Source organism: Dromiciops gliroides, chromosome 5, assembly GCF_019393635.1.
Source record: "Dromiciops gliroides isolate mDroGli1 chromosome 5, mDroGli1.pri, whole genome shotgun sequence".
Classification (NCBI taxonomy): domain Eukaryota; kingdom Metazoa; phylum Chordata; class Mammalia; order Microbiotheria; family Microbiotheriidae; genus Dromiciops; species Dromiciops gliroides.
The window spans coordinates 118,963,934-118,989,647 of NC_057865.1; the positions used below are offsets into that span (position 1 = coordinate 118,963,934).

The 25,714-nt window shown below is 44.3% G+C and overlaps 2 protein-coding genes across 2 annotated transcripts; both read right to left on the reverse strand.

Annotated features, from left to right (window-relative positions):
- Positions 1 to 6,547: 6,547 nt before the first annotated feature.
- Positions 6,548 to 18,526, reverse strand: FSCN3 (fascin actin-bundling protein 3). The gene is made up of 7 exons (XM_043969085.1): positions 18,383 to 18,526; positions 15,616 to 16,318; positions 14,934 to 15,052; positions 12,595 to 12,754; positions 12,267 to 12,437; positions 10,752 to 10,957; positions 6,548 to 6,693 (listed from the first exon to the last, which is right to left on the reverse strand). The coding sequence occupies exons 1-6, from the start codon at positions 18,524 to 18,526 to the stop codon at positions 10,752 to 10,754; spliced, it is 1,503 nt and encodes a 500-aa protein (XP_043825020.1). The 3' UTR covers positions 6,548 to 6,693.
- Positions 18,527 to 20,160: 1,634 nt separating this feature from the next.
- Positions 20,161 to 24,750, reverse strand: ARF5 (ADP ribosylation factor 5). Its single transcript, XM_043967201.1, has 6 exons — positions 24,544 to 24,750; positions 23,664 to 23,744; positions 23,205 to 23,314; positions 22,341 to 22,412; positions 20,833 to 20,958; positions 20,161 to 20,680 (listed from the first exon to the last, which is right to left on the reverse strand). Exons 1-6 carry the CDS (start codon positions 24,608 to 24,610, stop codon positions 20,594 to 20,596), a joined length of 543 nt encoding a protein of 180 aa, XP_043823136.1. The 5' UTR covers positions 24,611 to 24,750; the 3' UTR covers positions 20,161 to 20,593.
- Positions 24,751 to 25,714: the final 964 nt, after the last annotated feature.

Sequence of the window (25,714 nt, forward strand, 5' to 3'; positions counted from 1 at the left end):
AAATGAGCTGGATAAGGAAAGGGAAAAACCACTCTAGTATCTTTGCCAAGGAAACTCCAAAATGGGGTCAAAAAGAGTTAAACGTGACTAATCAATTAAACAACAACAAAGATTTTTGGTATATCATGTATTAGAGGGTCCATTGTAGTCCTCAGGCTGTTCATTTATATCTTCTCATTCCTCCATGTACAAGCCACCTCCTTTTCTTTTCATATATATCCCTGATGACAGTGTCCTAAACAAGGAAGGTTATTGTCTCATTCTGCTCTTCCCTGACCACTCTAATTCAGTTCACTTTACTATATGAACACAATATTGTGTTCAGTTCTGGGTACTGCCTTTTAAGAGGGGTCACTGATAACCTGTATTGTGTCCAGAGAAGAATGATGGGAATGGTGAGAAGACTTACAACCAGGGGTGTGCTTGTAAATCTCATGTAAACAATTAGCTCTCTGTACTGCAAGATACACTTTGAAGTTTAATCTGAATTAATAACATTTTTCTCTACCACTTTCTTAAATCTAAGGAATCAAAACAATACACCAAGCCCTGATTGTTAGTTTTCTGATTTCAGAGGTATAAATGCTCACATTAAACATTTAATAATTGGCTCTCAGGGCAGCTAGGTGGCGCAGTGGATAGAGCACTGGCCTGGAGTCAGGAGGACCTGAGTTCAAATCCGGCCTCAGACACTTGACACTTACTAGCTGTGTGACCCTGGGCAAGTCACTTAACCCCAATTGCCTAACTAAAAAAAATTGGCTCTCTCAAGCTGGTTCAAACTGACTTTTACACACCCCAGGTTGTACTGTAGTTATGAAGAGTCACAGAATCTCTCTTGGAATAGACCTTTACGGTTGTCTAGTACTTGATTTACTGTTTTGTCAATAGACTGAAAAACATTATGGAGAAAATGTTAATAATGTAGATTAAACTCAGAAGTGTGTTTTAGTGTGGAAGTTTATTTTGATTTGGGGACCCTACCTTTGGACTGAGATTAGAAAGCCTTAGGCCCTCAGGGTCTCTTCTGTGTGGGAGGTGCTGGTGCCCCTCCCCCTCTGCTTCAGCTGAGCCAAAAAGCCCCGTGGGCTGTATGAGAAGCCAGGTCAGACAGCTGGGGGCGGAAAAGCCCCCAGCTCCCTCCAACCTGAGTGGATCTATCCCAGAGATCCTGGGCTTGTCCAGGCCAGGCTCTGGCGTGGCCTGTGCTGAGGCATGTGATGCTCAAGCATCCCCCCCAGTCCCAGCCGCAGCCCTGGCTGGCAGATTAGCTTGGGGTCTGTGGGGGCAGAAAAAAAAGCCCCGAGATTTGAGTGGAGAAAAGGAAAATATATATAGACCTGGGAATTAGACTCAGCAGGGCTGGAAGACAAGATTAAAGGAGGCTGACAAAATTAGAGGGGTGGCAAAGGCGGCAGAGGGCAGACTGACGGAGTAGACAGACAGACAGAACAGGAGGCAGCAGAGAGCGCAGAAGCGGTCAGCACAGGGGACAGGTTGGAGAAAGCGAAGATTAAGAGAACAGAAGGACACTGGAGCGCTAGGAGAACAGAAGGAGAGGCTGGTGAGAGAGAAACACAGGAGTTCAGCATGGCAGTAAGGAGAGGAAAGCTAGAAGCAGGCGATAGAGTTAGTGAAAGGCCCTTAGAGTTAGAAGAAAGGAGCTGAGCAGGGAAAGTAGAACATACCCTAAGGCAGGAGGCGGCTACAGCCCTTATCCTATTAAAAAGTTCCTGGCCAGCAGGTAGAGAGAGACGCCCTAATGCAGTCAGGTTGTACATTTTATTTCCCTGTATTCTTAACTTTCAATTGTATCTCATAAATAAACTCTGCTTTGATTATTTAGTTAAGAGGCTTCTTAATCTTTTGCTTATCCGTTTTGGGAGTGGAGCAGTGTGGTGGGACTTTTTAAACAGCCCATACTAAGTTAATAGCAGTCAGATAGGCCGGTTAGTCAAAAGTCCCCAGATTAGTCCTCAAATCAAATTAGGCTCCCCAAATTAGCCAAGTCAGTCAAAATATTTTTACATTAGGTACCTCTCCCTGACCCCCAGATCTGGTTGTATAACCCATAGCATCTCAGAATAGTCATCATAAGTACTTTCGAGATGGAATTTTTAATAATATTGATATTTTTCATTTCTTTCTTTGTAAGCAATTGGGATTAATTAAATGTCTGAGGCTGAATTTGAACTCAGGTTCTCCTGACTCCAGGATCAGTGCTCTACCCACTGCACCACCTCATTGACCTGATACTTTTAATTCTTTTTTTTTTTTTTTTTGTGAGGCAATTGGGGTTAAGTGACTTGCCCAGGGTCACACAGCTAGTAAGTGTCAAGTGTCTGAGGCCGGATTTGAACTCAGGTACTCCTGAATCCAGGGCCGGTGCTTTATCCACTGCGCCACCTAGCCGCCCCCGATACTTTTAATTCTTAAGGGAAAAGGCATTTTATGAATATGAGACTTTATTATTCTTCTAATATAAATCTCTTCTTTGCTACAGTTTAAGCAAATGACAAGAAAACCCAAAAGCTTAAACTGTAGCAAAGAAGAGATTTATATTAGAAGAATAATAAAGCCCCATATTCATAAAATGCCTTTTCGCTTAAGAATTGGAATACCAGCGCTTTTATAGGAAGGTTCACAAGCTCACTCTCCCTCATGTAGTTCTTGGAGTTGTTCCACAGCTTCCCTTATACCTTGAACAAGGGACACGAGAAAATGTCAACGATAGGCTTTATGAGACATCACAAGTGTCTGTGAGGAATAAGATTAATGAAATTCAGTTTTTAGCAGAATAAAATAATATGCCTAGAAATAGGTGACAATTGCACCCATCTTTAAGTAAAGACAGGAAGGGGATAAGGACTGCCAATTCCTGCAGATTTCTTCCCCAGTGATCCAACCCTCTGATCAAGTGCTGGAGGTAAAGAAACAAAAACAAAACAAAAACTTCACTCTTACACCTTCCATTTTTCTGGTGATCCAGAAAGGTGATGTTTTAGAGCTATGACTGAGGTCACATTGCTATTCCATCTGTAGGGGAAGCTCTACTACCTCTCTTCTGTCCACCTCTTCTCTCTCAAGTTTTTCCAGAGATACCAAAAACTCCCAAGAGAAAAATCCAGTCTCTCCATCTTGATATAATATTAGCTTTCTTTTTTCCGTACTGGGAAGAAAAACAACTTCCAGAATCTTTAGCAACATGTTATTTTATTTAGTTATTTTCAGTCACATCAGACTCTTCATGACCCTTTTTTTGGGGGGGAGGGAGTTGAGGCAATTAGGGTTAAGTGACTTGTCCAGGGTCACGCAGCTAGTAAGTCTGAGACTGGATTTGAACTCAGGTCCTCCTGAATCCAGGGCAGGTGCTCCATCCACTGCGCCACCTAGCTGCCCCTTCATGACTCCTTTTGAGGTTTTCTTGGCAAAGATACTGGAGTGGTTTGTCATTTCCTCCTCCAGCTCATTTTACAGATAAGGAAACTAAAGCCAACAACAGGGTTAAGGGAGTTGCCCAGGGTCACACAGTTAGTATCTGGGGCAGGAATTGAACTCAGTTAAGATGAGTCTTCCTGACTCCAGGCCCAATGCTCTATTCACTGAACACAGGTTCCCTCATAAGGCAGCCAGATACATATGACTATTTATAAACTGGGCATATGTATTCTGTCCCAAGTAATTTTCTCAGGGGGGGTTCCTCATCTGGAACTCTTTATACCTATGAAACCATGGATCTGGTTAAAAAAAGAAAAGGACCTTCCCATAATACTTTACTGCATGAATATATTATCTTCATTATAGAACATACACATAATAGATATTTTTAAAGGATTAAAAACATTGAAAAATGTTTTTAAATTATTGAACCATACAAAAATTTTACGGTCACTAAAACTATAATGGATTTTTTTTTTAAGTTAAATTTTATAGGACAATTGAATTTGGGAGAATGAAGGGACAACATCTACTTGTAACATATTGCTCTTGATTTATAAAACTACAAATTTTCCTAGAGATCCCTCAGACATTGAAACATTGAAATTTGCTACTATTTTCTGTACTATAGACACTCAGTATCATAGAAGTTAGTGTTTGTAGCTAGAGAGGAAATCAGTGGTTGGGGGTGTGTGTAAATGAGCATCTATATTAAAGTCTTTGGAATGGGTAGCATTCCAAAGGTTGCCAACATTAAGATGCAATATAAAATTGGGAACAAGATGATCAGAGTTAGAGGGACTATAACGCCATATTCGAAATGATTGGATGCTCTCGAATTTTTTAAAATCTTGGTTGAACCCTGTGATATATCAATTTGAAAGTCTTCCTTAAATTCAGTTTAGTTCAGTAAAACAGTAATTTTAATGGATGTTTGGCTTAAAAAGATACATGAAGAAACATAGCTCCAAGTGAAAGAATTGTAGCACCAGCTCTGTTTACATCACTATACTCATTGTTCATTCCTATCCAATTATGCAAAGGGTTTTTTGTTGTTGTGGTTGTTGAAACTAAGCTAGTAAATTTCCATCTTCCTTGATACCAATCAGCTGTTCTTGCAATTTAATCTCAAGATGGTGCATCTATATTTTTTATTAGTTCAAAACCTAATAAAACCTTTAATGTGAGATTTTTTAAAAGGTTAGAATCTTATTTTTCTGTGCTTTTTAAGTGTAAGGATACAATTTTTTAAAGATACCCAGATTGTTTTCAGCAACAAAAGCATAGTTTTTTAAATGTCTTGCAAATCATGAAGCTTTCATATTATCATTAGCTAATATCTAAAGCCATAAAAGGGACTGAATCTACTGACAGTGGTTGTAAGTCTGTGTTTTAAATAATCTTTATAATTGCTTTTTTTTTTTTTAGTGAGGCAATTGGGGTTAAGTGACTTGCCCAGGGTCACACAGCTAGTAAGTGTTAAGTGTCTGAGGCTGGACCCGAACCCAGGTACTCCTGACTCCAGGGCCAGTGCTCTATCCACTGTGCCACCTAGCTGCCCCATAATTGCATATTTTTGAACCAAATCCTTATTAGATTTGATTAGGTTGTTTTATATCTCTTCTCATAATGTAGTTGATGAAAATTTAGGAGTAGAAGTGTCAGTCCTGTCATTTTTGGAGTGTTTTCTTGTACTGAGCACAATAATATTGTTATTTTTTTTAACCCATGATTTCTTTGCAGCAATCTTTTGAAGCCACTTACACATTTTGGAGAGGGTTAGTTTAATTAAAAGTAGATAATAGAATCTTTTACATGAAGATATGCCTTCTCTACTTGCCACTCCCTGTCACTGATAAGACAAGAAAACTATGATCTGCTATAAACATGTATAGTAAAACATAATAAATGCCCATATTGGTTACATTTCCCCCAAATGGGTCTCAATCTGCACTCTGAGTCCATTACCTCTCTAGAAAGAGGAGGGTAGAGCATGTTTCTAAATAAGATAATCTTAACTGGATACCAGTCAATTTCAACATGTCACAGTTCACTCAAAAACAAATGAATGCATGAAATGCACCTCAGTACTATGGAAATCTTATTCTTTCCTCAAGATGTTTTGCATACCATTTGGAAGCCTCTGTAATACTGACTGAATGAGGGCAACCATGCCAGTCTCTGTACTGCATATTAATCTGAATTCCTTAATTTTAGCTAAAATTAATATAAATAAAAGTCCTATTTTTTTCTTCCCCTGCTGCCAGTGGATTATCTTGTATACTCTACATGGAAGACTACAATTCTAGGAAATAATTAATATGGGTGGGATGAGAGAGAAGGAAAGGGAAAGGGAAGAAAGGAATTCCTCTTTTCTCCTGCAAAAAGAAAAAAATTAAAGACTGGATCTTCCCATACAGGACACAGCTGGTTAATATGGGCGGGATGAGATGAGAAGAACAAGGGAAGGAGGGAAAAAGAATTCTCCTTTCCTACCACACTTTTTAAAAAAGACTGGATCTGGGGGCAGTTAGGTGGTGCAGTGGATAGAGCACCGGCCCAGGATTCAGAAGGACCTGAGTTCAAATCCGACCTCAGACACTTAACACTTGCTAGCTGTGTGACCCTGGGCAAGTCACTTAACCCCAATTGCCCTGAAGGGGAAAAAACAAAAAAACAAAAAAGAATGGATCTCCCCATCTCATAGGGGCTACTTGTAGGCTGCTCCCATTGCTGATCCTAGGAGCTTTGACACTACTCTGTATCTGACCTCACCCCTACCCCACTCCTTGGGGCTCTCCCAATTGATGCCAAACTTAGTGTAGATAACAGATTTGCATAGATCATTGCAATTCAGAATTTCTGAGTTCAAGAGATCTGGCAACCATAGCCTCCCCAGTAGTTGGGATTCCAGGTAGGTGGCATACCATGCCTGGCTGTGACCAAGCTTCTTTAGCTCTTCTGAAAGTCAGACCCAAAGAATCCCAAGGTCTCATACCCATAGCCTCTCCACCCTAATCCCCACCCCTACCTGTCTTCTGTTCCCTTAGAAAGAGGCAACACACAGAAATTTTGGTGGCTGGTCATGGTGTATTGTTACCAAACACGAAGGAGGAGTAGAAGGATAAGTTGTAGCTGGTAGGGCTAGGGGTTGTGTTGTGGATAATCTTCTCGCAGATCTCATCTTCAGGGTTCCTATCCTGTGCAGTAGGGTGGTTCCTCCAGAGGGCTTCTTTATGGTAGCATCATGTCCACCTATAGGAGGTGAGTTAAATAGGAATTTTCACTAAATCACATCGATCAAGCATTGATTAAGCACTTATGAGGGAATAGACTAGATACTATGAGATAAAAAAAATACATAAGCTCCCTGCCACCTCAAGGAAATTATAGACTAATTGGGGAGACAAATATTTACTAGAAAAAGAGGCATTAAGTGATAAGAGTTTCACTGAAGAGATAGGATTTGAGCTTGAGTGTCAACTTCCCAGTGCCTCAATTTCCTTTTCAGTAGAGAGGGAATATCTTATTCAGGTACAGTTTATACTAGATGACCTCTAAGATGATATACCTTCCAACTCCGAGACAGTGATGCTCCAAATGATGGATGAGATTTCAGTAGGCAAAGAAGAACACAAGGGCATTCCAGGCTGGCAAGTAAAGGGGGAGGGTAGGGAAAAGCCAGATACTTTCCAAGGGCAGTGAATAGAGGAAAGAATGTAGAGTTTTAGCATGGGGAAGGACCGTGGCAATAATCTAGTACAGCATCCTCATTTTAAAGAAGAGGACATTGAAATCCAGAAAAGTGAAGCCCAGTTTAGATAAAATGGAACATTTATGTTAAGAAATCAGTAACTTTGTCTCAGTCACAATTTAAAAGATGTACTCCAGGGGCAGCTAGGTGGCGCAGTAGGTAAAGCACTGGCCTTGGATTCAGGAGGACCTGAGTTCAAATCCAACCTCAGACACTTGACACTTACTAGCTGTGTGACCCTGGGCAAGTCACTCAACCCTCATTGCCCTGCAAAAACAAAAAACAAAAAATAAAAGATGTACTCCATCTATGATTCATAGTCTTAGAAAGTTGTGTGAGATTTGGAGTAATTAAGTGACTTTTTCATAGCCGTACAGCTAGTAATTCAGTGCAATGAATAGTTATTAAATACCTACTCTGTGTCAGGTTAAAAAAAAAGATGGAAATGAAAAGTTACTGCTCTCAAGGTGCTTGTAATCTACAAAGGAGAAACAATACATACCTAGATGAGTGAAGATAATTGCCAAGTAATTTTTTTTTGGAGGGGCACTAACAAATGGGGAAATTGGGAAAGACTCTTTTTGTAGGAGGTGGCACTTAAGTCTTAAAGAGAAGTGGATGTGCCAGGAGGCAGAGATAAAGAGGGAGAACATTTTCCAGAGGCATGGGGGACAGCCTGGGCATTTATCAAGTACTTATATAGTGCTTTATTTTTTTTTCCTTTCATTCATATATAGCACTTTAAGGTTTGCAAAATGTTTTTACGAATGTGATCTTGTTTAATCATCACAACAAGGTAGGTATTATTATTATCCTCATTTTACAGATGAGGAAACTGAGGCTGAAAGATTAAGTAATGTCCAGTGTCATGCAGTTAGTAAGGATTTGAACTTAGGCAAAAGCATATAGTCGGAAGATGGAATATTGTGTACAGGGAATGGCAACTGGCCCAGTTTGATTAGAATGTACGATGATATGGATGAATAATGTGCAGTCATCCCGAAGAGATAGAGTGGATCCCATATTGTGACAAGCTTTAAATGGAAAATTGAAGAGTTTGTATTTTGTTCTAGAAGGAACAGGGAGCCACTGAAACTTCTTGAGCAGGGACATGGTCAGACTTGGGTTTTAGGAATATCATTTTGGGTAGTTATATAGAGGATGCTTTGGTGGGGTAAGAGCCTGGATTCAGGAAGACCATCACAGGTAAGAAATGATTATTGAGTGTCACAGTGGGAAAGATACAAGAACCGTTGTGGTGGTAGATGAGGATAAAATGATGGAGTGCAAATATCTGAGGACAACTTCTATGTCCTGAGTGAACCTGAGTGCCTAAAGGGATGCTGGTTAAGGGAAGAACAGGGAAGTTAGGATGAATGTGATTTAGGGGGAAATGAGTTCTATTTTAGACATGTTTCCTTTGGGATGCCTATGGAATATCTAGCAAATAGTTGGAGGTGTGGAACTGGAGTTCAAGAGAGGGATGTTAGCTGGATATGTAAATTTGGGAATCTTCTGCATAGAGACTACAGTTGAATCCATGGGAACTAATGAGGTCACCAAGTGAGACAGAGTAAAGAGAGTGGTGGCGGGTGTGGGTGGGGGTGGGATGAAGTCCTAGGACAGAACTCTGGAATATATCTACCCAAAGGAGGCAATATAAAGGTGATCATCCTGCAAAGAAGACTGAGAAGGACCAGTGAGAAAGGTAGGAGGAAAAGGATAATATCAGAGCCAAGTTTTCCTGACTCCATCTACTACAGTCTCCATCGTCCCACAATACCTCAAAGGGGTACAAAATTAGGACAGTTGATTGGGGTTAGATTGTGGGGTGTTTATTATGTCAGACCAAAAGATTTGGAATTATTAAATTAGAAAGTCATTGAAGGTTTTTGAGATGCAGAATAACATGATCTAACCAGTGGTGTCAAATTCAAATAGAAACAGATCTCTGTTGGCATGCATATTGACTTGGACAACCATAAATTAACATTATCTATATTGCATTGTATTTTTATTTATTTTGTCAAACATTTCTCAATAACATGTTAATTCAGTTCAGTCTTCCCTTTGGAGTTAATTTGACCAGCCAGCACTGAGTTTGACACCTTCCATCTAAACCAAGTAATTAGGTCAATTTGGCCAAAAGGTAGAGTACTGAGGGAATACTAATCTGTAGTCAACCTGGAAAAACAAGCCTGGAGCCAGATTGTGAAGAGCATTAAATACCAAATAAAGGAGTCTGTATTTTATCATCCTGAGCAGGGGAATGGTATGGTCAGATCTTGGTGTTAGCAATATCAATTTGGCAACTGCGTGGACGATGAACTGGAGAAAGGAGACCAATTCTGAGGTGATTTCAATAATAAGGGCCTACCTTGAAAGGTATTGAAATTAACTTTAAGGCTTAATTAGCCTCTGGGGACTATGGGATAGAGCTTCCTGGTGATCTAAGTATAAAAGCCAGCCCACCAGAAGGCAGGATTTGCTCTCCCTCAGGCTTGATAAATGTGTAAGCATAGCATCAGAGAAGCAGGGAAACTACATTCAACTAATTCATGCTGTATCCTTTCTGAGTATCCTTTACATACTATGACAAGTAGATGTCCTTAAACTCTAAAAAAAATAACAGTGAGGACCTGGATTAAGGTATGGTATGAATGGGGAGGTGATAGATGTGAAGGATGGAGGAGACTTGGCAACTGATAGGATATGCGGGTAAAGGGGTGAGTGAAAGTGAGGAGTGGAGAGTAAATGCAGGCTACTAGAATGGTGGTATCCTTGACAGAAAAGAGGTAGATAGGAGTGGGGCAGTTAAGAACAAAGATTTTTGGACATGTTGAGTTTGAGGTGCCTATGGGATATAAAGGTTGCAATACCCAGAGGGCAATTGGTGAGGTTGTATTAGAGTTCAAGGAAGAGAGGAGGGCTGGATATGTGGTTTTGAAGGTCATTGGCAGGGAGATGATAGTTGAAGCCATAGGAGCTGATAAAATAAATAAAAGAAATTCTTTATGGGGTAACTCACATGAAGGGGATAGAATATGGATGATGATCCTAAATTGGAGGCTGAGAAGGATTATAGAGTAGAAGCATGACAGAGCAATGTCACCAAACCTGGGAATTATTAGAGTATCCAGAAGGGTAAATGCTAAATACTGCAGAGAGGTCAAGAATGATGGGGACCATTTAAAAAAATTGATGTCAAAAAATGTTTTGCATAACTGCTCATGTATAGCTGATATTGAATTGCTTGAGTTCTTGGGGGGGGGAGGAAGGAAGAGAATTCGGAACACAAAGTTTTAAAAAAATTTATGTCAAAGAATGATGGGGACCCAAAAACATGACTGGATTTAGCAATAATGAAAACACTGGTGATCTTGGCAGAAACTATTTCAGTTGAATGGTAGGGCCAGAGATTAAATTGCAAAGGGTTGAGAAGTGAGTGGGGGAAACGAGTATAAACAACTTTTTTGTAGGAATTTTTTGGTGAGAGGGAAGAGAGATATAGGATAATAGCTTGAAGGGATGGTTGGATCAAGTGAAGGTTTTCTCATACCTAAAATTCCCAGAGACACTCGCTGGTGATGGCCTCGCTGTCGGCCAGTAAGACACCACTGCTGTCTGCCCGTATGTAGTAGCCATTGGGGGCCAACACAGCAAGTAGGTTGCTGCCTCGTAGTTCTAGACAGAAGTTGAGAGCAAACTTTCCCCAGGGACGGAAGGTGCCATAGGCTGTCAGGGACCAGAAGGTGCCACCCTGTGCTGGGGAGGGGTAGGAGAGCAGAGGTCATTAAGTGATGTGAAAGTGAAGTATGGGCCCCAGGTCCCTGGACACCTGGGTTGTAGCAGGGTAGAAGAAACATACAACCGTACCACCACCATCAGCCACACCTCCTCCTCCTCCCCAAATCTCTTGTCCTATGTCAGCTATACCTTAGCTAATAATAATATTAGCTAGCTAGCATTTATATAGTCCTTTAAGGATTAGGAAGCGCTTTTCATAGATTATTTCATCTGATCCCCCCAATAACCATGAGAGGTAGTGCTATTATTATCTTCATTTTACAGATGAGGAAACTGAGCCACAGAGAGGTCAAATGACTTGTCCAAGGTCACCCAGTTGGTAAGTGTCTGAAGCAGGAATCAAAGGTCTTCCTGACTACAGATCGAGGGCTCTATCAACATTCACTCAAGAGAAGCATGAGGAGGGAGGCCAGAGATCTCTGTGCCATCTCTTCCCAATCTGGGATCTGTTGTAAAGAACACTTCTTAGACTGACTTTTTAAAAATCCCCATCTACTGAGGAATCTTCTTTTGGGTATCTACCTATCCCCCTCCACCTTTTACCTCACCCCAAAGACAATCTCCCACCAGCCCCATCCCCTTCTCCCTGCCCCATCATCTTGCCCAATATTTTACAGTGAGATGCCTCACAGTTTGCTCTAACTTAGCACTGTGGCTAGACTCTTAAAGTGGCAGAAATGAGGGTGTGTAAGGAAAAGTGGGAGTAAAGAGGCTCATTTTAACTCAGGACAGTGAGACCTTCCGCAGAGAGTATAGATAGTGGGAGAGGCAAGACAAGCCTGAACTTCCTTCTTCGTGCTCATCCTATACTACTGTGGCATCCAGGAAATGCTGATACATAAGAATTGTTTCTGAAAGAAGTCTTGGGCCTTGTCTTCAGAAAATCATCAAACCTTAGGGAGCAGCATAGCAGGAAAGACACTACTCTAGGAGTCAGGAAATCTGGATTCGAGTTACATCCTGCACCACCACTTATTTGCATTCAAACCACCTCACCTCTCCAGGCCCTTGCCTCCTTTATCAAAGGGATGAATTAGATCACATAGCCTTCAAGATGTTCTCCGGCTCCAATAATATAAATATTAGAAGTTGGAAGGAACTCAGAGACCATCCATCCCAGACCCCCACTAAGGTCACTCTCCCAAGTGACATTCTGGATTAAGGGCCAGAGAGCTGAGTTAGGGAAGGAGCCAGTGGACACAGTGATGAGACCAGGATCCCTTTTGGCATATTCATGAAGAGGGATTGGGATGAGGGTATCACTCACCCTGGAAATGGTAAATGCTTTGCCGACAGGGCAGTAGCTGGATGCAGTCTGGCTGGTCCATGTTGCACTGCAGTTGGTCATGTTCTGATGATGTGCCCACATAGCCATAGCGACCCCGCAATGCCAGGAAGGGTCGATTGACTAAGCGGATCCTAAATTCTTCACAGGGACCTGGGGGAAGTGAGTGTAGAGATCACAGGGAAGGTTATAGCTCTGGACTCTCTTTCAGATGGGATGTACTAGGGGCAGACTAGGTATAGAAGGACATTATACAAGGATTCCTGGCCCAGAAGATCCCAATAGGAAAGGTCCCTTCCCCTCTTCTTACCTGGATTCAAGGAAGTGGCTATCAAGAACCCATTGGATGTAACACCCACATAGCGTCCATTAGCAGCCCGCAGGACAATCTTTCCACAGTTCCAGTTCACACAAAAAATAGCATCGGGCTCTAGTTTTTGTCCGTCTCCCACTACAGCCCTATGTGACCTCTGCAGAGAGGAAGAAAGTCTCAGTTTTGGGTCAGACTCTAGGTCATCTCTCAAACCTTGCCTCTGGCTTCCACTCTCAGCCTATTAACATTTACTTAGTCCAGAGGTTCTTTTTTTTTTTTTTGTGGGGCAATGGGGGTTAAGTGACTTGCCCAGGGTCACACGGCTAGTAAGTATCAAGTGTCTGAGGCCGGATTTGAACTCAGGTACTCCTGAATCCAGGGCCAGTGCTTTATCCACTGTGCCACCTAGCCGCCCCCTAGTCCAGAGGTTCTTTTGTGTGTGTGTGTGTGTGTGTGTGTGTGTTTTGTTTTGTTTTTGTGGGGCAATGGGGGTTAAGTGACTTGCCCAGGGTCACACAGCTAGTAATTGTCAAGTGTCTGAGGCCAGATCTGAACTCAGGTACTCCTGAATCCAGGGCCGGTGCTTCATCCACTGCTCCACCTAGCTGCCCCCTAGTCCAGAGGTTCTTAACCTTTTTTGTGTCATGGAGCCCTTGGCTAGCTGGCTAAGCCTACAGACCCCCTCCTGAGAATAATATTTTAAATGTATAAAATACACTGCAAAGGAAACTATTTCTATTGAAATACGGTTATTAAAATATTTTTCCTACCCAAGTTAATGGACCATCTAATATCTATCTCTAGCCTAAGAACCCCTGGTCTAGAGCTTCCTTCTTCCAAATTCTTGGGAAAAGACCTATTAACACTATGGGATGAACTATGGTTTACAGAGAGTGGGACCGAAGAGGGAAAGAGAAGCAGTGTTGTAGAATGGGAGAAACATTGGACTAGGAGTAAAGATATTCATGGGTTCAAACCTTGCTTTGAACAATTATTACTTACGTGATTCTGGGCAAATTAAACTCTCTGGGCCCCAGCTTCCTCATTCTTAAAAGGAGGGAGTTGGCTAGCCTGTGAGGGTGCTTCCAGCTCTAAATCTAGCTATGATCCTATGGAACATCATCATCACGACAATAATAGCAGCTAATATTTATATAGGGCTTGCTATGTGACAGGCACTGTGGCAAACACTTTCTAATTATTATCTCATTTGATCCTCAGAACAACCCTGGGAAGTAAATGTTATTATTATCCCCATTTGACAGTTGAGGAAGCTGAGGCAAACAGAGGTTAAGTGATTTGTCTAAGGTCACACAGTTATTAAGTGTCTGAGGCCACATCTGAACTCAGGTCTTTCTGCCTCCAAGGTTGGCACTCTCTCCACTGTGCCACCTGGTTGCCTGTGAACCTCTCTGAGTCTGTTTCTTCCTCTATAAAATGAAGGTGATATTTGTATTATCTACTGTGAGAAAATAATTAGTAATGACCAACATGGGGAATTTAAGATTCCCCTTTTTGTTTGCTGTCTCCCTCAAGACCACATCCAGATAGAAGTAAGCATGCTGGCTCAGTTCTTTGGATTGTTTACCATATATAGAAATATTGTCCTGAGTCAAGGGGACAGGTCAATCCTTCCAACCTGATGTAATTCACCTTTAATTATGTGAACCAATTAGATTAGATTGATGTATAATGACCCATTTCATCAAAAAGGGATAAAAACCTGAAAAAGTAGCCACGTGACCTCTTTGGAGCATGAGAGGCTAGGGAGTCACTCTGTCAATCCTTTATAGGTAAAGATTGATAAATTGATAATAAATCTCTCACAATTATTGTAACCATTACACTACTTCACAGGGCTATCGCATGGTCTGTGTATGCTAAATTCCACATTGGCTATTGTTATTATAATTACAATGATTAAAGAGAAAGAAGTCCTTAAAAATCATACTAGCTTCTGTATGAAATTTCTGCTGCGATTCCATAGCCCTATGAATTTACAGTGTGCTCCAACTCTGGATTCCACAGCCCAACCCTCCCATAGTTTGGGTCTTCTAGGGTTTAGCCCTAGGAACAATCAAAAGAAAGAAGAGATCTGCACTCAGGATCACAGGGGCAAATCAGAATGAATTAGGGATTAGGGACACAAGCATCTTACTTCTGCAGGGCAGCTTAAAACATCTGGACATCCACCCTGGAAGAGATGCCTTTCATTTCCACTGTTAGATGGGGCCCTGGAGTTGGAGGGTATGCATATTGGGTGAGAAAAAGGGAATACCTGGGGTTTTTTATTCCTCCAAAATGTCCTGGGTCAGACTTTAGGCTCATTTTCTTACCTGTGCTAAATATTGACCAGTAATTGAACGGAGCTGAATGGCATTAGTGTTTGGATTACTCTCATACTGGAAGAAGGACATAGGGGTCATCCGTTCAGATCTAGCACAGACTTCCAATTCTGCAGAAAAAGGGATCTTGATCACAGGCAGCCCCTACTCTAAACTCTCTTCTTACCCACAAGGCCCAGACCCAACTGTCTCCCCACCAGCTAAGAGCTAAACACTATTTTCCCTCTCATTATTCTTCTGTGTGGAATGGTCTATACTAGACACTGTTGGACATTTTACAAAAGAGGACATACCCCTTCCATCCAGAGACTAGTTCATTTTTCAACCCCTCTCTACCTGCTTAGAAGGCCATATTTCTGTTCTTTATTTTCTTTATTTATTTTTGGCAGGGCAATGAGGGTTAAGTGACTTGCCCAGGGTCACACAGCTAATAAGTGTCAAGTGTCTGAGGCCGGACTTGAACTCGGGTCCTCCTTAATCCAGGGCTGGTGCTTTATCCACTGTGCCACCTAGCTACCCCCATATTTCTGTTCTTTAATTTTGGGATTCTTCACTTTGTAGGGTTCAGCATTTTTCATTCATTCCCCTCTGCCCTGCTCTCCTTATTTCCTTCATCCAATTCCTCTCCCCTATGGATTTTTCCTCCACCCCTCCCACCTGCCCCAGCACTTGCCCGAAATGATGGTGACGAATTTCCGATTCTTGGATTTGATAGTGATCCAGGCTGTGCAGTGCTGTAGTACAAACCACTCCTCTCCACCCATGGGGCTGGAGCCCAAAGCCAGGAAGGCACGGGAGCCTTGTGGATACAGGAGGCATCCCTCCCCATCGCCCAGGGCTATCTGTCCACCGGGCCGGAGCTGAAGGTGGAAGGCTGTTTGCGATGAGGGCCTGTTGACCAACCTGTCATTTTGAGACAGGAAGTGGTGGGAAGAAGACTCGAGGTGGTAGAGCCCTTCATGGAAGTGCAGCAGGAAGCCACATTCCTCTAAGTAAGGCACAGGAGCATCCACCCAGACACAACCCTGCTCAGGGCTGGCCCGGACATAACAACGGGTAATGGGGCTGTATAGCATCACGTGGACATGCAAGGCTGGCCGTGGGGCCCACATGTGATAGGCAGAGAGCACCCTCGAGTTGCAGAACACATCCTCACCATCAGACTCCAGATAGTGGCCAGTGATCATGCACTGCAGGGTCCACTTGCCATGGCGGTGGAAACGAAGCAGGAAGTAACCATGCTGTGTGTTCCGGGGCCACCCACAATAGACTGAGCCGTCTCCCTCTGGCAGCAAGATGTGACCATGGATGCTCTGCAGGCGCACCACAGCCTGACAATCCTCATCCTGTTCATTGCATACTATTAATTCCCAGGTCTGCAGAGAGGTCCCAGTGAGGGAGGAGGGAGATATTAATGTTTGTGTGATCATTCATGGCACCCTCAATGTCAGTCACTGACACCATTTGCGCCATTGTTATGATTGTACAGGCGGCTCACCATGACCATCTAAACACTATCAGCTCCTAGCAGTGCTAGTTTCCTCATTGTTATCAACCCCCACATTCCCTAATGCCCTCACACCATGACCAAGGGAAGGAACAATAACATGACCTGTATGCTGATTACTGGGGATGTGAAGCCAGTATCAACAATACACAAACCAGTTTCATGTGTGGCTTTTTTTAAAAAGGGAAGTTCAAAGTGTCACATTCATAAAATCATAGATTTAGAAATGGAAAGGATCTTGGAGGTCATCGAGGATGATTCATTTTACAAATAAAGAAACTGAGGTTAAAGTGACTTGACCAATCACAGAGTTTGTAAGTATCTGAGACATGATTTGAACTCGGGTCTTCTTGACTACAAGTCCCATACTCTATCAACTGCATTATGGTGCTTCTCTCTAGTTAGTCCAATGTGAACTTTCCATTCTCTACCCTTCTCAATCTCCTCCAAAGATTCATGCTAGGTCAAAGTTTCAGTGAGATTCAAACTTCAGGCTTCCTTTTCTCTCTCTGATACTATACCATAGTAGGAAACAGGTGCGTCAGCTCATCACCTTCAGTCTGCATCTCCATCGTTCTTAGTGTAGCCATTTCACAGAATTAAGGCCTCAGGTCCAAGGAACAAAAGCTTGTTGGTGTAAGCTGTCATCACCTTGATAGGGTTCAGGGTTTGTAGTCAAGAAAACCTGAGTGTGAATCCTGTCTCAGACACTTACTAGTGATGTGATTCTGGCCAAGTCTAAGCCTTTAGGTTTGTTTCATATTTTCTATAAATAATGTGTTGACTGGGGGCAGCTAGGTGGTGCAGTGGATAAAGCACCGGCCCTGGATTCAGGAGTACCTGAGTTCAAATCTGGCCCCAGACACTTGACACTTACTAGCTGTGTGACCCTGGGCAAGTCACTTAACCCCCATTGCCCCGGAGGAAAAAAAAATAACGTGTTGACTATATATAGACTTGGGCAGCAAGATTTACAAATTGTGTGTGTGTGTGTGTATGTGTGAGTTGGGGTCAGAGGTAGAACTAGACCAAATGGCTTTGCAACAGGGTGCTAAAATCAAGAGGGTTCTGTTAGGTCTTCCAGTTCTTTGAGCTCAGCACCTGGTTAGCAAGAATAATTAGTTAATATCAGAAGTCCCCAGATGTGGCCTGCAAGCCTCTAGTAATACCCCAGTGGAGCTCCTTGCTGGCTGGCTGTGGGCTCCCCACTCCCTCCAAGGAGCATCTGAAGACCAGCAGAGCTCTGCAATACTTGTCCCAGGTGACTTGCACTTATGCTGTTTGCTTTGGGTGTAAAAATGGATATTTAAATGTTCTCAGTGGAGAGGGAATGATGGGAGGATCTTAGGTAGAAATATGGGTATTCTTTTCCTTAGGAGACAAAGAACCCAATTCCTGCCTCTGTTCCATGCCATTCATCCTTTAGAACTCGAGTTTCTGCGATTCTTCACATGTGCCTCTGCTAGATCCTTCCATTTCTCCTGTCCCCTTTTCAGGATTAGAAATCAGGACTTAGTGTTACATACACTTTCCCCTCTCCCCTATATATATGCTTCCCTTGAGACCCCATACCGCTTCATTCTAGCCTGAGGCTCTGGAAGTCTCTCCTTTGTGATGTCACAGTACCTCTGTGCTGACATTATAGGGGGCAGAGGGTGAGAGAGCAGCCAGAGCAGAGAGAGGCAGGAAGACTGGAAGAAGTTAGTCAGACTTTGTTAAAGGTGAGGGAGAATCTGACAAGGTAAGTTGGGGTTGGAGATGGAGATGCCATGGGCACAGGACAGAAATGACTCGGAAATGTCAGTGATAGAGGTGAGCAAAAGGGTTGAGAGCCAGGGCGGGAGAAAAGGGGCCAACATTCCCCAGACAGGGAGAGTGGCCATTTGAGCATCAGCGTTGTGATACCCCACTCACCCCAGTGATGGCTGGTTACCTGTCTCCTGCCTAAGCCTTTAGCTACAGCAGTGATTTTATTTCCATAGTTCTCAGCTGTTAGATAGGTGCCAGCCCAGCTGATAAGGCCGAGCTTCTGGTCTTCGGGCCGGGACCCATGACGCATCCAGTCCTCCTCCTCCATGGGGCCGGTGCCACGCTTGATGACTCCGTCCGGCCCAGCCTTGTCCTAGCATGCACCTGCAGGCCATAGGGCCAGGAACAGGGCCCTAGGACCAACAGGGGAGGGAATCTAAAGGGGGAACCTCCTGGGTGAGTGCCCTCCCTGCTGGACCTAGCCACCTCTGTGACCCGTGGGCATTGTGACCATAAAGGTTGCCTCCTTTCCCTAGAGGTCTGCCTGTCATCACCCTATAGCAGGACAGGGCAGGGTCCCAATCCTTCACAAATGCATCCCTACACATTTGTCAAACTGTCACTCCAGAGTGAATAAGAAAGAACCCAGGGCCCATGGTCACCACCTTCTGAACCTGAGCAGAGAGCTATGCTGGGTCTAAGACTGGAAATCACAAACCTCTTGACTCTTCTATGACCAACTTGTGACTTCAGGCAAGTCCTCTTTCTGGGTCTTTCTTTCTTTGTTAAACAGGAGAAGACCTACTCGATCCCTATTCAGGGTTATGAGGTACCTACCCTTAGAGTTGAGGGATTCCTCTAGCCTAAGAATGTGAGGAGGGGAAAAACTACTGAGAATGTTGAATTTTGGGGGCAAAAGGGGACAGAGCCCAATACTGGGTTTCAGGTAGGAGTGATGTGAGGACTTATGACCAGGCCAAGGAAACTGACACAGAAACATACATGAAATAGGTTATCAGCCTCTACCCTCCCCCTGCCCCCTAAACTCCCTGTTATACTAGTCTCCTATTACTAGTAACCAGTGCTATAGTAGGCAAGGAAGTCAAGGACAAGAAAGCAGTAGAGGGTTTAAACATTTGGTCCCCAGGAATGTTGCTCCCACAATATGACCATTAATGAAAGAAGGGTCTCCACGTGGCTAGTTTGGGTTCTCACGGTGATCAAGATGCAGCTACATGAACCATAACGAGACAAAGCACGTGGCAGAAGCCCTGAGGAAATCAACTGATTTGGGAGGGGGGCACGGCCAAATAGATCGTTTAAAGAAAAATGGTTGTGGGGGTTCTTTGATTTTCTGCTGGAGGTTCAAATGAGATGAAAACCATCAGCCATATGGGAGGAGAGGTGGTAGTGTTGTTTTCCTTAAACTGAGTTTTTCCTTCCTCTGGGGTGGAGGGGGTGGGTTCCCCAGAGGGGAGAGGACCCAGCAGCACACAGTAAGGGCACAGCATTTCATAGACTCTTCCAGCAGAGAGATCAGCAATAACAGAGATGATGGAGCAACCAGAGCTCCTTGAACAGGGACAGGATTGCTTTCAGGCACAGTGCTGCCCATAGAGAGGAGCGCCAAAGTGGTGGCCCTTAATTCCATCTAACCTTGTGCACAGATATTATTAAGACAAGGCTGAGCCAGTCAGCCAAAATGATGAAGAAAAAGGCACTCCTCCTTGAGCCCCCTTAACCCAAGGTGTTTCCCAAACCAGTTGCCTCCTTGCTTTCAGCATCCCCACACCACCCTCTGAGGCAATACTTGCACCAGTGACTCACTTGTATAGAAGGCTTTCAGCTTTAGAAAGTACATTCCTCATAAAACAAGCCTCCAAGGTAACCTAGGTAACGCTAGGTACCCTGCAAAGAAGGCAATGACTGTCCCCATTCTAGAGATGAAAGCAACAACAAAGCTACAAACCACAGCAAATTTATTATCCAATATCCAGCGCTGAATCACAGCACCAGCCTGGTCCCCCTCCCCCCTTACCCCCAAGAAATATACCCAAAAGAATGAAATCCAAAGTCAACCCAGTTTCTTTTCTGGAAGGCCTTGGTTCCTGCAGCTGCTTCCACAGTTCCCAGGGAGTCAGAAGACAACCCCTTTCCCCCCCTCCCCCCCAGTACCCAGAGGGTTAGTCTTTTGGGTCCTGGTAAGAGAGAACATGCAGGCAAGAGCAGCTCTGTGTGTGTGTGTGTGTGTGTGTGTGTGTGTGTGTGTGTGTGTTGAGAAGGAGGGACGGGGGTAGGAGCAGGGAGTGCTGCCTCAGGAGTCCTCAAGAGTTCAATTGTCCAAGAGATACAACCTGGGAATTTTCCTCCATCAGGGGTTTTGCCCCTGGGGTAGTTAGCGCTTCGACAGCTCATGAGACAGCCAGTCCAGCCCATCATACAGCCCTGTACCCTGGGTAGCGCAGGTTGCTTGGACATACCACTGGAAGGCAGAAAGGAAAGGTTAGCAGCTGGGCAAGGGATCCGGGGATGGGAATCTCAGTTCTCATACCAACCTTCACTTTTTCCCCCAACCTGCCCCTTTCTTCTACTGTAAAATCCCCTCCTGTCCCTAGGAGGAGGAGACACACTCACAGTCCGACTACGCAAGCTCTGCAATCCCAACTTGTCAGTCAGCTCGCTCACTGGCATGGCATTGGGCATGTCCTGCTTATTCGCAAACACTAGCAACACTGCCTCCCGAAGCTCATCCTCCTGGAGCTTGAGGGGGAAGAAGAAGGGAAGGAGGAGATAAGGATTCAGACATCCATCAATTCACTTCCTGCCTGCCACCCTTTCCAAGAGAGCGAAGGCAAACAGGAGGAAGGAATGTGCAGTTATTAAGAGCCTCCAATATGCCAAGCACATTACAAATTTTATCTAATTTGTTCCTCATTACAGCCATGGAAGGTAGGTGCTATTATGAATTCCCCATAGTACAGGAAACTGAGCTGGAGAAGTTAAGTGGCTTGCCCAGGGTCACACGCTAGTGCCTGAGGCTAGATTTGAACTAAGGTCTTCCTGAGTCCAGGACTACCACCACTCTATTCCCTTTGCCACTTACCTGTCTGTAGGCAAGAGTATTCTACAGTCAGTAGAATACAATATTTACAATTCTCATCTGTGAAATGGGACACTATTGTTCTATCTACCTGACAGAGTTGTCATGAACTTAAGATAACATATGAAAAGGTGTTTTGTGAATTGTAAAATGCTATATGAAAGTCAGTTATTTTCATATCAACATTCCTCAAATTAAGTTATATGTAACTCTGGTGATCCACATAATGTGAATAGTTTCTGGGATAAGGATCTCAATTCAAATGATATTTTCCCCAACACAATATTAGATAGGAATGTATCAAAAATACTTAACACATACATGAAAATATGTTCAATTTCTTTGATTTTGAACGAATATTTTTCAACTTTTTTCCTGTGAACATTCTATATTCCCAGACCAGGATTTGTGAGTTCTTTATGTATTTCAAGCTTCACACTGTTCTATAGCCAAATTGCTTAAGGAAATGCTAGTCAGTAGAATACAATATTTACAATTCTCATCTGTGAAATGGGACACTATTGTTCTATCTACCTGACAGAGTTGTCATGAACTTAAGATAACATATGAAAGGTGTTTTGTGAATTGTAAAATGCTATATGAAAGTCAGTTATGTATAGCTACAATATATTACAGGTATTAGAAATACAAATAAAATAGAATTATTAATTTGAATGAAGTCATCTGTGCCTTATCAATGACCCATACCTCTTCTTGGTAAATGGGATAGAAATCTACTTCAACATAATAAAAAATACAAGTATAACCTATCTCCCCTCCCCACCTTGGCCAACATCCCACATAGATATGACTGAAGGATAAAAAGAAAGTTCCTTTTACCTGGTTCATATCATATCACATATAAGGGGGAGAGCTTTTTTCTTTTTCCTTAGCCAGGGTGAATCAACACATGAAATTTTACATCCAAAAAAAGACTCGGCCTAGGCTGCAACCTAGTCTCTGTTTTCACTGTCTTCGCTATTTCTGACTCATGAAAGAGGGCTCATTGTCCAATGTTCTCCACAGCCTGTCTGGTACCCACCATCTTCTGAAGCTCATCTGCTGATTCTTGGACCCGTTCTCGGTCATTGCTGTCCACTACAAAGATAAGACCCTAGGGTGGGAAGATCGAGCAGTTAGCCTAGCCATAGAAAATGATCCATAATCCTATTTTCTCCATCCCTTTCCTTGGCCTTTCTATAACTCTACTTTCATCCATCAATAGACTCAAAAAATGAAACAAAACCAAAAAACCCAATCCCAAACCCAAAACATCTTTTGAGCATTTATTATATACAAGGCACCGTGAAGGGAAAAATGCATTCTCTACTCTCAAGACATTTATTAATGTAAAAGGATAGGGATACCAATATTGTATGAGGAAGAATTTCATCATTTATATGTGATACAAGCAAAAGCTATAGAAACATGAAAGGAAAAATTGCTTTTGACTGGAGAGATTTGAGAAGGCTATTTGGGTGGGACCTTGAAGGATGAAAAGAATTTTAACAGGTGGAGGGAGGAGATTGGAGTGAGAAGGGGGAAAGTTAGAGATATTCTAGGCATGGGAAAAGCATGGAGACAGGAAAGTTTGTTCAAGGAACACAGAGCAGGTCAAGGTGGTTGGAATCCAAAAGGGAATAGTTGGGAAAATTGCTAGAAAGTAGAATAAAAGCTCCTTGGGGGCAAAGGGCTATTTTATTTTTATCTCCAGCACCTAATACAGTGTCTGGAACATAGTAGGTGCTTAATAGATTACAGACAGAGGAATCAATTTTAGTCGGTAGGCAATGGGGAACCATGGGAAATTTTAAGGCAGGGGAGTAGCTATGGCTATTTGTGCCTGGGTGCACTGTGATACTGAATCCCTAGACCCCCACCCCCACCCCCCAACTCCCTGGCTCACCTGAGTGTTTTGGAAGTAGTGTCTCCAGAGAGGCCGAATCTTGTCTTGGCCTCCCACATCCCAGACGGTGAAACAAATGTTCTTATATTCCACTGTCTCCACGTTGAAGCCTGTGAGGAAAGGGAAAAGGGGGGGAAGCCTGGGGGGGAGGAGGGGCACTGTAATGTGGGTAGGTACATTCAACTCCACAAAAGTGAAGGGAGATCAGCATGGACAGGAGAACTTCTGGGAGTCCCCCAGAAGTACATCATGCAGACTTAAAAGAATGAACGCGGCAGGGCTCGGGGCTATATCTTCCACATCCTGGCACCATCAGCCAAAGACACTATGACCTACTTTCTCAAAGCAGCCGTATCTAGTGTCAGGGTCAGGCCCCAGAGAGGAAATACAGGGGGACTCTCACAGACTACCGGGGAGCAGATTCTGAAACCTCCCCTCCCGTCCTTCCCAGGAGCTCACCTATGGTGGGGATAGTGGTGACAATCTCGCCCAGCTTCAGTTTGTAGAGAATTGTGGTCTTGCCTGCGGCATCCAAACCGACTGCAATAGAGGCAGGGTAATGGATACGAGGGGGTTGCCAGAGAAGCTCCGAATGAGAGGGGGAGGGAGATTCAGGACAAGAGCTCAACGGGAAAAATGCAATGGGAAAGCCTCAACTTGCATCTCCTCCTCGGAGATGTTGAGGGGCGTCCGAAGGAAGCCTAGGTATCACAAACCATTTCTCTTCCCCTCAATAGAAAAACATGCACACCCAGGGCCAAACAAAAAACCCCACCCAAAACAGGCCTGTAGATTAAAGGGAGTGAGATAGGGTCACACACAGGGACGGGGGCCGTCTCTCCTGGAGGGAACCTCTCCAAAGAGACATTCCAGCCACCTCCAAGACAGCCTCGCGTGGGGGCGGGCGGGCGGCCTGTGGGTTAACCCAGCACAGGCCGGCAGGTTCCAGGGCCTGGGCGCCGGCAGACTTGGGTTGCTGCTGCTGCTGCTGCAAAGCGGAGGAGGCTGCAGGCAGGGCCGGCCGGGAGGCAGGCCATACCTCTCCTCCCCAACCCCGCCCCCCGCTCCCTATCAGTGGGGCCCGAACGCGGGGGGTCCTTTTTCTCTCTCCTTCCTCGCCCTCCACCCCGTACCTCAGTTTCCCCCATCTCCCGAACACCCTCAGCCCCCAAGAAAGGAAGGGGAGGCCGGGGCTGGGCTTGCAGCAAGGCAAAGCAGGGCTGGGCAGGGGATGCTGCGGGGGCGGCGGAGGTAGGGCGGGGATGCTGCGGGGGCGGCGGAGGGCGTTACACCGTGGGCAGGGAGGGATACGGCGGTGTGACGCTGCCCGGGACCTCACCCATGAGGATCCGCATCTGCTTCTTCCCGAAGATCCGCGAGAAGAGCGCGGACACCGTGAGGCCCATGGCTGGGCCGGGGAGGGAGGAGCGGGGGAGCCGGGAGCCGGGAGCCGGCAGGTTGCTGGGGGGATGAAGAGCAGCGGCAGCAGGAACCAGGGCCGCCTCCGCGCTTCCAGGATCAGCGTGACGTCACTGAAAAGCTCCGCCCCCATCCAGGACTCCGCCCCCATTCCGCGTACCTTAAAGAGCTTAGAAACCAGTCTTCTTTTGCCTGTGCGAAAACTGAGGCCGGGAGGGGAAGTGATTTGCTCCAAGCTACCTGGATAGTAAATAGCAGAAATGGTCTTCTGACTTTAAATCACTTCTTTCCATGTGGAGAAACAAAGAAGAAAAGAAAGCTCAGGAAGAACCCCCCCCCCCCGCATTCTGGAGCAGTCTGGCTGGGACGCTGTGTATTTTTGTGTGTTTGTGGCAAGTAGGAAGGAGAAAGTTGGGGGTAATAACCAAATTCCCTGGCGTTTCAAGGATATTGTCTTAGAGCCCATCTCGCCTCCCATCATCAGGATCTGTTGTAACAGGTGCAACTTCTCTGCCCCATTTCTGCCGAAGCACCCCAAGATTCAGTCTTTCCCAGAGCCACTGCAAAGTAAGGAGTGAATCCATGAACACTGCTCCTATTTCCAGGTATCACAACTGTCCTACAGTAACCACTAGAGGTTGTCGTTTGTCCTTCATTCTCGAAGAGAACCATGACATCGGGATATCAGGGTGATGTCTTGACTTAGCTCCAGTGGCAAGATATACATCGGGGCGCCTGGAGATGGCCCCACATGTTTAAGGGAACTGGGGTTAAGTTACTTGTCCAGGGTCACACAGCTACTAAGTGTCTGAGGTGCGATTTGAACTCAGGTCCTCTTGCTTCTAGGACCAGTGCTCTATCCACTTCGACACCTAGCTGCTCCAACGACTAAAGATAATAGAAGTAATATGTGCGTTAAACCACCTTAACCTCTTGCTTCCAGTGCAAACTAAGGAATGAATCTATGAATTCTGCCCTTACTTCCAGGTATCACAACTGTCCCACAAGTACCACTAATGATAATAAACAGATGATGTCTGAAGTACTTTAAAATGTTCCAGGCCTTGTGCTAAGTGAGTGCTGGGATTAGA

Coding starts and splice junctions, on each gene's coding strand:
- FSCN3 (XM_043969085.1), bottom strand. CDS start 18,526: ATGGAGGAGGAGGACTGGATGCGTCATGGGTCCCGGCCCGAAGACCAG. Junction 16,319..18,382: donor AAGGCTTAGGCAGGAGACAG/GTAACCAGCCAT, acceptor ACCTCTCTGCAG/ACCTGGGAATTAATAGTATG. Junction 12,438..12,594: donor AGCCACTTCCTTGAATCCAG/GTAAGAAGAGGG, acceptor CACTTCCCCCAG/GTCCCTGTGAAGAATTTAGG.
- ARF5 (XM_043967201.1), bottom strand. CDS start 24,610: ATGGGCCTCACGGTGTCCGCGCTCTTCTCGCGGATCTTCGGGAAGAAG. Junction 23,745..24,543: donor GCAGATGCGGATCCTCATGG/GTGAGGTCCCGG, acceptor CCTCTATTGCAG/TCGGTTTGGATGCCGCAGGC. Junction 20,959..22,340: donor CAGATGAGCTTCAGAAGATG/GTGGGTACCAGA, acceptor TTCCCCCTCAAG/CTCCAGGAGGATGAGCTTCG.